Source organism: Octodon degus, unplaced genomic scaffold (assembly GCF_000260255.1).
Source record: "Octodon degus isolate 3935 unplaced genomic scaffold, OctDeg1.0 scaffold00053, whole genome shotgun sequence".
Lineage (NCBI taxonomy): Eukaryota > Metazoa > Chordata > Mammalia > Rodentia > Octodontidae > Octodon > Octodon degus.
Genome location: NW_004524629.1, coordinates 4,412,526 through 4,423,695, shown reverse-complemented (window position 1 = coordinate 4,423,695; position 11,170 = coordinate 4,412,526). Strand labels below are relative to the sequence as shown.

Here is an 11,170-nt window from a genome sequence, read left to right as displayed (position 1 = left end):
TTTGAGGTACCAAGGATTGAACTCAAGACCCTGCGCTTGCCAGGCAAGCACTTATTCTACTGAGCTATCTCCCCAGCCCCAACTAGTCAGTTTGAGTCATGGGTTTCTCTCTTATGTGTCAGTTTATAAAATAGTGTCAAAAAGAATTACATTTTTTGACATTTATTTAAAACAAGAACTTTTGGGCCAGTGAGATAGCTCAGTGGACTAAAGTGCCTGCTTAGGCAAGCTTAGGCAAGAGCAGGGACCATGGTTAGATCCCTGCCACCATGTTGTGCCAGCCCTGTTCCCAGGACAGGCCGAACCAGCCAGAGTCTGGGCATAGTGGTGCAAGTCTGAAATCCCAGTGTTGGGGAGGCTGAAAGCAGGAGGATCACCACAAGTCTGAGCTGCATAGTGAGACCCTGGAACAACCAAATACGTTAAAACAACAACAGAAATTTGTTTAGAAGTTTTAAATGTTAGAAAATTATTTCTATAATTTTAAGGTACATAGATAAAGACTTTTTGGAGAATTTTTCTTATACAGTACTTTGTAAACTTAGAAATCATTTGATGATGGAAATATTTCCAAAGCATTCTTTTTCAAAGAACTCTTTTCACCGCATAAAATTTCTTTTGAAAAATAGTGTTTGATACTTTAACACATCGTTTGAATAGAAGCTGTACTTTGAAGGAAGTTTTTTTTTTTAAAGAAAATAATTGTTCTTGAGCTAGGAATAGCTTTCCTAGATGAATGTCTAGTAGATTTGAAGCATTTTTCTTTTTGTGAAAAAAAATAATAGGGCCAGGCATGGTCGCACACACCTGCAATCCCAGCACTCGGGAGGATAAAGCAGGAGGCTCATTGTGAGTTCTAGACCAGCTTGAGCCACAAAGGAGCTTGAGGCCAGCCTGAATTGCATAGTGAGACCCTGTCTCAAAACACACACAAAGAAAGATAGTAATTAAGCTTTAAGCAATCACTTCTTACAGCATAATGAAGTGTTATACAGAATTTACATTTTAAAGGTCAGTCTTTTTCAGGTGAAATCCACCACAGTTCATCTGCTTCTAGGTGAATTGTATTTTGCAGGATGCTGAAAGTGAAGGAATGAGTCCTGGGCTGTTGGTCTCTGTCACATGGGATTTCTAGTCTTCCCTCAGCATTCTTCCTTGTATGTCACTAAGTGTAAATCCCATGCTGTAGTTTTTATATTTTTTTTAGTTCTGCCCTTTCCAATAATAGGTATATACTTCTTTCTTTTATGCTTTTTAGAAAATGCACGTTAATTTTTAAAGCAGTTTAGGTTCATAGAAAAAAAAGTGTAAAATTACCATCCATTTTCTCTGCCTCTCTTCTTCCCTGACTGAATATTCATACCAAAATAGTACATTTGCTACCATCAGTGAGCTCCACTGACATGTTACCATTTAAAGTACACAGCTTATGATGGAGTTCACTATCAGTGTTGCATACTTTGTTTTTCTTTATGTATTTTGGACCTGGGGAGCAAGGGGTCTGGGGAGATAGCTCAGGAATAAGCGTTTGCCTAGCAAGTGCAAGGTCCTGAGTTCAATTCCTGGTACCACAAAAAAAGGGGGGGAGCTTTTCTTTATGTATTTTACTGTACAGTGTCTACAGGGTCTCACTACACAGATCAGACTAGTAATGATCCTCCTGTTTTCAGCCTCCCAAGTGCTGGGATTACAGGTGTGTGCCACCACCCCCAGTCTCAGTCCCATCTCAGCGTGCCCCAGGGGCGGTGTCAGCACAGCAGGCAGGAATTGAACCCCAGTCCCTGTGCCTGCCTAAGCAGACACGTTAGTCTGTTGAGCTATCTGGCTGGCCCAGTTTAGGGGTTTTGACAAATGTTTAATGACATGTCTTCATTATTATAGTATCATAAGAGTAGTTTCACTGCCCCTAAGAAACCTGGTGCTCTGTCTTTCTTTCCCCTTAATCCATGGCAACCACTAAATTTTTTATTGTCTTCATAGTTTTGTCTATTTCAGTAGGCCATATAGTTGGAGTCTTGTAATATGAGACCTTTTTAGATTGGCTTCCTTTACTTGGTAACAAGCATCCAAGATTTTCTCATGGCTTAGTAGCTCTTTTTTTTTTTTTTTTTTTTTTTTTTTTAATGTTAATGATAATCTCTGCCTGGATATACAACACTTTAGCCATTCATCTACTGAGGGACATATTGGTTGCCTCCAAATTTTGCAAGTTATGAAAAAAGCTGCTATAAGCACTTTTTTGTAAATTTGTGTGTATGCACAAAAGGTACATAATACCGTAGATTGATTGAATAGGTAAAGAGTATGTTTTGAATTGTAAGAAATTGCCAAACTATTTCCCAAAGTGGCTGAATCATTTTGTATTTTCACCAGCAATAAATATTTTTTGTTCCACCTTGTCCTAACATTTGGTTTTTCGATCTGATCTCCTGGTCAGATGAGGAGCACTGTCACCTGACACCTGGGTCTATGGTCGCTCTGCTGCCCACTCTTCTGGCTGGTGCTGTTTTTATCAGGGCGTGCAGTGCTCCATAGCAGGGAACTTCTGGCAGAGCTCCCACTATTTGCAGTGGATTTTGGACAAACAAGACCTGTTGAAAGAGCGTCAAAAGGATTTAAAGTTTCTCTCTGAAGAAAAGTATTAGAAATTACAGATACTTTTTACAAATGTTATCCAAACATTAGGTGAACATCTTAAATTAAGACAGGTTATTGCCACTGCCACGGTGTATTTGAAGAGATTCTATGCCAGGTATTCTCTGAAAAGTATATAGATCCTGTTTTATGACTCCTACATGTGTGTTTTTGGCATCCAAAGTAGAAGAATTTGGAGTAGTCTGAATGCAAGATTAACTGCTGCTGCTACTTCTGTATTAAGAACTAAATTTTCGCTTTTTCCCCCTGTGGTGCTGCTTGGCCTGCAGGTCTGTGTAGGGCCGCAGACGCGGGTCTATATTACACAGGATGGGTTTTGTTAAGGTTGTCAAGAATAAGGCCTACTTTAAGAGATACCAAGTGAAGTTTAGAAGACGATGAGAGGGCAAAACTGATTACTATGCTAGGAAACGCTTGGCAATACAGGACAAAAATAAGTACAACACGCCTAAATACAGGATGATAGTTCGTGTAACAGAGATATCATTTGTCAGATTGCTTATGCCCGTATTGAAGGGGATATGATAGTCTGTGCGGCATATGCACATGAATTACCAAAGTATGGTATGAAAGTTGGCCTAACAAATTATGCTGCAGCATATTGTACTGGCCTGCTGCTGGCCCAAAGGCTTCTCAATAGCTTTGGCATGGATAAGATCTATGAAGGCCAGGTGGAGGTGACTGGAGATGAATACAATGTAGAAAGCATTAATGGCAAACCTGGTGCCTTCACCTGCTCTTTGGATGCAGGCCTTGCCAGAACTACAACTGGCAATAAGGTTTTTGGAGCCCTAAAGGGTGCCGTGGATGGAGGCCTGTCTATCCCTCACAGTACCAAACGATTCCTTGGTTATGATTCTGAAAGCAAGGAGTTTAACACAGAAGTACATTGGAAGCACATCATGGGTCATAATGTCGCAGACTATATGCGCTACCTAATGGAAGAAGATGAAGATGCTTACAAGAAACAGTTCTCTCAGTACATAAAGAACAATGTAACTCCTGACATGATGGAGGAGATATGTAAGAAAGCTCATGCTGCTATATGAGAGAATCCAGTCTATGAAAAGAAGCCGAAGAGAGAAGTTAAAAAGAGGTGGAACCCATCCCAAAATGTCCCTTGCCCAGAAGAAAGATCAGGTAGCTCAAAAGAAGGCAAGCTTCCTCAGAGCTCAGGAGCGTGCTGCTGAGAGTTAAACCAAATTTCTATGAAGATTTTTCAGATAAAGACCAATAAACTTACTCATCAAGCAACTGCTTCTGTGTTAAGCTCTTGTTATAAGAGTCTAGGAAATAAACTGAAGCACAGAAATTGGTTTCTTTTCTCGAAGAAAAGTAATTTTTTCCAGAGAAAAACATCTTTTGTGTTGACTCCAGCAAAGTTCATACTTCTTGGGCTTCTGTTCTCTTTATTATCCCTCATATTAAGTTTGGCAAGCAACAGACCAACAGTGAAAAACAAGAAACAAAAAACTAGATTTTCATATACCTTCCCGAAGGAATTTCCTTATAGGATGAATAATATACTAGAATGTGAATTCTATCTTTTAGAACTAATGGGTTGTTGCTTGATAGTGTTTCATCCTTATAGACCTTTGCTCCAGTATGTATAGGGCATGGGCCAAGAAGGCATGTTACTTCCCCTTGCATGGAGGATAGTGAATGATACCTACAGAATGGATCTGTGCCTACTATATCCTTTCATGATAGCTTTAGCTTCTCTACATGTAGCCTCTGTGGTACAGCAGAAAGATACCAGGCAGTGGTTTGCAGAGCTGTCTGTGGATATGGAGAAGATTTTGGAAATAATCAGGGTTATTTTAAAACTATATGAGCAGTGGAAGAATTTCAATGAGAGAAAAGAGATGGCATCTATTCTTAGTAAGATGCCAAAACCAAAACCACCACCAAACAGTGAAGGAGAGCAGAATTTAAACGGAAGTCAGAACTTTAGCTACAGACAATCTTAAAATATTCCAAAGAATTCCATAGTGGACTTTTTGGATCTAGCCCATTGGACAGATTTCAGTAATGTCTTCAGTGGAACACAAATGAAAATGAGTAGCTTGTTTCTGTCAAGCAAAATTGGGAAGTGATTTTATTTTTGCAAAACAGGTTTTTCTTTACTTAATTTTAGTACATGATTCATTAAAATTGCTTCATTATAAAAGGTTAGAAAGGTTCCAAGGGAACTTACAGACATACATGGACTCTTGAAAGTTAATATAGCTTTTGCTTAATGTGTTATTAATTTGGATAATAGAACTTGTAGCTTTTTAGTCAGGAAACAAAACATTTATTTAAAATTCTCTTTGGTCATTGAGGGAACAGAAAAGGACCTAAAGAGTCAACATATGAGGTTTTAATCTCTTTAAAACTATTTAATGGGGGGGGGGCTGCCCCTTAGCTCAGTTCTTTAAGTGGCTGCTTCAACAAAGCAGGCTCAGGTTGCTGTGGTTGTATCCCCACAACTCAAGCCAGCCAAACCTGCCCTGAAGGCATTCGGAGCAAAAAATAAATAAAATAAAACTATTTAATGTATCAGACCTTACAAAACCCTAGTATAAATAATCAGGGAATTTAATCAAGTACCTATTATTTTTACAATGTATTTTGTTGAGTAGTTTTGTTATTATTATTATTATTATTTTTTTTTTGGCAGAACCAGGGATTGAACTCAGGCCCTTGTGCTTGCCAGGGAAGCGCTTATTCCACTGAGCCATCTCCCCGGCCCCTAGTTTTGTTATCTTGTCATGGAAAAACTAGTCCAGTCTAGCAGAAGAGTGTAATACGTATAGCATAATTTTGACATTTTCAAAGTTATGTTAATTCCATAACAATTTTGAAATGCTGGGCAAACTTTAAAAAGCAGTTCACATCAAAGTATTTACAATTAACGGTTAAACAGGCTTTTTCAAAGTTTAATTGGTTAAAACACCATAATAAAATTAAAATTTGGTAAAATTTTTGTGTTAATTTTTATTCTGCTGAAAAGTTTTTTTTTTTTTTAAGTATTTTCTTTTTTTTTAAAAAAAAATTATTTATTTATTTATGTGTGTGTGTGTGTGTGTGTGTGTGGCCAGCTCAGCCCACCAGGGGGCAGTGCTGGCTGGCATGTGGTGCTGGGGGATTGAACAGCGGTCCCTGTGCTCTGCTAAGCTTGTTCTAAGTAGGTGCTTTAGACCACTGAGCCATCTCACCAGCCCTGTGAAAAGTTTTTTAAATAAAATCAATATGCCCTAGTTTAATTGTATGTGTTAGTGCAGACATACAGATTCACACGGGTGTCCTGAGCCAGGAACACAGTCAGGTTGTAGGCAAGTGTGATCTTGGTATTCTGAATTCTCATGAGTGTCGGATTTCAGGCTGTTTTGTCAATGAGACTGTGCTGTCTATAAAACATAATAAATTAATCATTTTCTTCATATTTGAAGGAGAATGATAAATCTGGAGTCATAAGATTTTTTTAAATTTTTTTTTTTTAAATTTATTTAGAGTGTGTGTGTGTGGCCAGCTCAGCCCACCAGGGGGCGGGGCTGGCTGGCATGTGTTGCTGGGAGATCCAACCGCAGTCCCTGTGCTTTGCCAAGTTTGTTCTAAGTAGGTGCTTTAGACTGCTGAGCCATCTCTCCAGCCCCTGGAGTCATAAGATATTAATGTACAATTTAAAATTTAAAAATTTTATAGCTTAATTGTGAACAATGGAATAGTCAGTGTTGACTTCCTAGAATAGAACAAAAGTAAAAGTAAATCCTCTTGAAACTATCTCATTGCTATTTGTTTGTCAATAAAATTAATAATGAAAAGTAACTTATCCAGGAAAAAAAAAAAAAAAAAAAAAGAAAAAATTGGTGTTTGGATACGTGTATGTGTTTAACATGATAACTTCTCCCTCACACGTATGTTCTTTTTTAACATTTCTGTAGACCATGTACTGCAGTTTTATATTTAATTTCTTTTGATAGCAGCTTGGGTTATTTCCAATTATTTTCCTTCTACAAACAGTGCTGCACTCACCTTTAGTCACTTCCTGTTTTGATATATTTGCAGGACAAATTCCTAGAGAGATGATACCTAAGCTAAAGAGTTAAAATTCATTCATTTTGTCCTCATTAGGGGTTGTGCTGGTTTGCTGTCTACTAGCAGTCTGGGACAAGGTGTTTCCTAATAGCCTGATTAGCTGAAGAAGTCATTTAGAATTTTTCTAGTCTAATGGGTGAGAAATATTTAGGGAGAAATTGAGCATCTCCATATATTTAAGGTCATTTACATTTCTTTTTCGTCTTTACCTTTTTGGTTTCTGGATCTCTCAAAATAATGGTTCCTTATGAGTTGCAAATACTTTTTTTCAGCTTATTTAATTTTGTAAAGCTATGAGTTTTTTGTTTTTTGATTTTTGGTGGAGCTGGGGATTGAACTCAGGCCCTTGTGCTTGCTAGAGAAGCACTTATTCCACTGAGCCATCTCCCAGGCAAAGCTATGAGTTTGAATCTGGTCTTGTCTGGTTTTGTAGTCCATGCTTTTTATTACCATAGTTGTACTGCCTCAGAAATACGTGTTGTACATTCCTGAAAATTTTTATTCATGTGAAACTTTGATTTAATATGTTTAACAATTAGGAACTCTTCTAATGATAATTTCTTCCCTCAATAGACCAGACATCAGCGAGGAGATACACATCCTCTAACTTTAGAAGAAATTTTGGATGAAACACAACATTTAGATATTGGACTCAAGCAGAAACAATGGTTAATGACAGAGGTAAGAATAGGCTTGTAAACATCATAAAAAAAAATTAGCCTTGGAATACTTGCTGTAATTACTGTGCTTTTGTTTATTTTGGCTTTGTGTGTGTGTGTGTGTGTGTGTGTGTGTGTGTATGTGTGTGTGTGTCTTAGCACAGGAACCAATGAGATATTTGTTATAACTAAGAGTTTTTTGTTTTTCTTTGTATTTTTGCTCAGGGCCTTGTAGGTACTACACAAGCACTACCACTGAGCCATCACTAACCCCTAGAGTGTTTTTAATGTACTGTAATCTGGTTATGCCTTTTTTGTTTCTTAAAAGAACTGATGAAGGATCTTTGTTTCTTAAATGTACATATTTCTAAGTTGGTTTCATATAATTTTATGTATCTATTTAAAAATCTTAAAAGTTAGTGCTTAAATAAAATGTTGTGAAAAAGTATGACTTTTATATTTATGAACAAGTGGCTTATTTTGAATACCTATGTTTATATTTATATGCTTGTAAATTATATGTTTAATATATAAGGAAATGTAAGTAAAATATGACATACTGTAGGGTTAGCAAGACGTTTTACTGAGTGATTACTATTATGATTTGATCATTATTGCCTCTGTTATTGCCTCTGAGAGGTTAGAGATACGATCTTGCTATGTAGTTCAGGCTGGCCCTGAGCTCTTTATGTAGCTAAGGGGTTTATGATCTTCCTACCTCAGTCTCATGAGTGCTGGGATTATAGGCATGCATCACTACATTCAACTGGAAATATTATTATTATTATTATTATTATTATTATTTTGTTGTTGAACTGGGGATTTAACTCAGGCCCTTGTGCTTACCAGGGAAGCGCTTATTCTACTGATTCATCTCCCTGGCCCTGCAAATATTACTATAAACATTCATATATTTCCTTCTTTTGCATTTATGTATTTAATGACAGTGGACAACACTACTTTCTGGGACCAATGGTAGATTCTAAAAACCAAATATAAATATGCTTAAGTTAATTATTTGGCCAATCCAAAATATAGCTCTTGATTGTTGAATATAAAAGGAGCCAATTAATCATTGAAGCTCATGGCCCCTTCATTGGTATCATTGAAGGTCATGGTCCTTTAGGAACTAGTTGGCCATTACCAGAAGCAGAACCACTGTAAGATTGTAACCTCAATGTGTCCGAACTTAACCTGCACAGATGTGAATAATAGTATACATACTAGTGATACATAAATTCTGGCAATTCACATTTAAATTTGGTGGTTTTACCTAATATTGGAATTTCATAGACTTGGCAACATTAAAGAGTACTGCATTCTATCCTATCCCCCCTCTTTTTGTATTCCTGGCAGGTCAGGTTTGCAACTGCAAAAAATAAATAAAGTTGTTCTTTTTTAAGAGCTTCTCCAGTTATTAGTTGTACAACTAATTAGACACATAATTATGTTCAGTAATTCCTGAGTTCCTACATAGGAATTCTCAAACTTGACACAGTAGTCAAGTTCATGTACAGACCAGTCTAGCCCTATTCAGTTCTTTCTGCAGCTGATAGTACCAGTTGATACCAGATAGGACTGACTCCTGATTTGTTCATCCCAGGGTAATGTTTCTCATATTATAATGGCAGTCTATGGTAAACTATACTGTGGAGGTGGAGTGGGCACTACCCATTTTACTTGGTCTATTAATATTAACAGGTATAATTGGTTCCTCAGCATTTTGTCATCTTAAAGACTATGTAGTCAACTTTCTTTAAGAGAGTTTTGATAAAATGGTTTCTTTTCCACCAAAGAATTATATAAATAATACATAATTTAAAAATACATGAAAAAGCAGTTATTGGGCTGATCTTTGCCTGGATCCTGTATGTCTACTACGTTAGATATTCTAATTTATACTCACACTAATTTATGCTCACAAGATTTGCTTAATTCCTCACTGCCCTGGGTAGTGTTAGGTTTTTAAATAATTTGAATTTAGGAATGTATTTGTGAAGTTCCTTTTTGTTAATATATACACATTATTTTACTGTTTCAGGCATTAGTCAACAATCCCAAAATTGAAGTGATAGATGGGAAGTATGCATTCAAACCCAAGTACGACTTGAAAGATAAGAGGGCCCTACTTAGGCTGTTAGATCAGCATGACCAGCGAGGATTAGGAGGAATTCTTTTAGAAGACATAGAAGAAGGACTGCCCAATTCCCAGAAAGCCGTCAAGGTGATCTCTCTTTTCTGTGTTTTAATGTAAATTGAATTAATAATGTCTTCTTGGTTTTAAACATAAAACATTTAAAAATACTCCTTTTTATATACATAGAGGTATAGTGCACCACTTGAAGATGTGAAAGGTGTGTTGCAGAGCAGAAATTACGTAACTATCTTTGTGTAATTTTGATTGTCTCTTTTTGTTATAGTTAGGTGGTTGATTCTTCAGAATATTTCTGAAAAGTATTCTTTAAAGGATTAGTATTTCTCTTTTAAGCTGTGTTTGTCATCAAGAGTTTCTTTGATGATACTAGTAGACATTGTTTACTTTAGGAATTAAAGGCATTATTATGGTTTTTGTTTTTGGTCAGAATGTCTCCCAGGAGCTCATGTGTAGAAGTCTTTGTCCCCAGTGCAGCAGTCTTTAGAGGTGGGGCTTTGGGAAGTGATTAGATCGTAAGGGTTCTGACCTCATGTATTAATCCATTTGTAGATTACAGCTTTATGAGTTTTGTGGGAAGGACTTTGTTACAAAAATGAGCTTTCTTTCTGCTTCTTAGATGCTATAAAAGAGCAGCTTTTCCTGCCCCATGCATTGGCCAGGATGTGCTGCCTGCTACAGGCCTAGAAACCATGGGGCCAAGAGCCTGGATGGGAATCAAGCCAAATAAGCCAAAATAAGTCTTTTAGGTTGCTTTTTAAAGGTATTTTTGCCCCAGTGACAGCTATTATGGGCATTCCCCTTAAGGCATAAGCCTGGGTCCAGCAGGCCAGTTTCTTATTTTTCTACTGTAAATTTGTACTTTAGCATTATAGCAGCCAGCTGTGCCTCTTAGCACTTTTCCTTAAGGAATATGGGAAGCAGTCTGTGTATTTACCTACTTGGTTTGACAAATAACAAGGAGTGTTGTATACCTGTGCAGAAGTGTCAGAACAGGATTTGGACTCAACTGTTACGCTCTCATTTTGTATATTTACCCAAGCATCACAGAGGGTTCAGTAGACCCACACCACTCCAGGATTTGTTTTTTTTAAAAATGTCTTGATCTTTCTGGTAGAGGTAGCCCAGTTCAGTACAGTAACACGTGAAAAACCAGATTTTTAAGTTTTGGAGGAGGTTAAAGTGAATCAACAGATTACTCATGCATGGATAATTAAGATCCATTATGTTCAAATACATGCTTTCATGACCAATGAGTGATGTGGGTGTGTGATGATGATTAGGATGACTTTGACATTGGCCATGTGAGCCAAAGTTTCTGTGACAAGAAAATAGAGCAAGAACTAACTGATACAGGCAAAGGGAATGCAAACCATCTCGATTCAGCTAGTGAAGAAAACAGCAATATGAGTACAAATTTGACTAGTCAAAATGTTGGGGCTGGAGAGATGGCTCAGTGGTCTAAAGCACCTACTTGGAACAAGCTTGGCAAAGCACAGGGACCACGGTTCGATTCCCCAGCACCACATGCCAGCCAGCCCCCCCCCCTGGTGGGCTGAGCTGGCCACACACACACACACACACACACACACACACAATAAATAAATATAAATAAATAAATAAA

At 37.4% G+C, this 11,170-nt stretch overlaps 1 protein-coding gene and 1 pseudogene across 1 annotated transcript in view; both read left to right on the top strand.

The window, feature by feature from the left end:
- The window catches only part of LOC105742448, an 11,278-nt pseudogene extending 6,653 nt beyond the window's left edge, over positions 1-4,625 (top strand).
- The window catches only part of Gtf2e2 (general transcription factor IIE subunit 2), a 103,440-nt gene that overhangs the window by 51,915 nt on the left and 40,355 nt on the right, over positions 1-11,170 (top strand). Inside the window, exons 4-5 of the mRNA XM_004633294.2 lie at positions 7,309-7,416; positions 9,436-9,618. Coding sequence (XP_004633351.1) covers positions 7,309-7,416; positions 9,436-9,618 — 291 coding nt within the window. The remainder of the gene's footprint in view (positions 1-7,308; positions 7,417-9,435; positions 9,619-11,170) is intronic.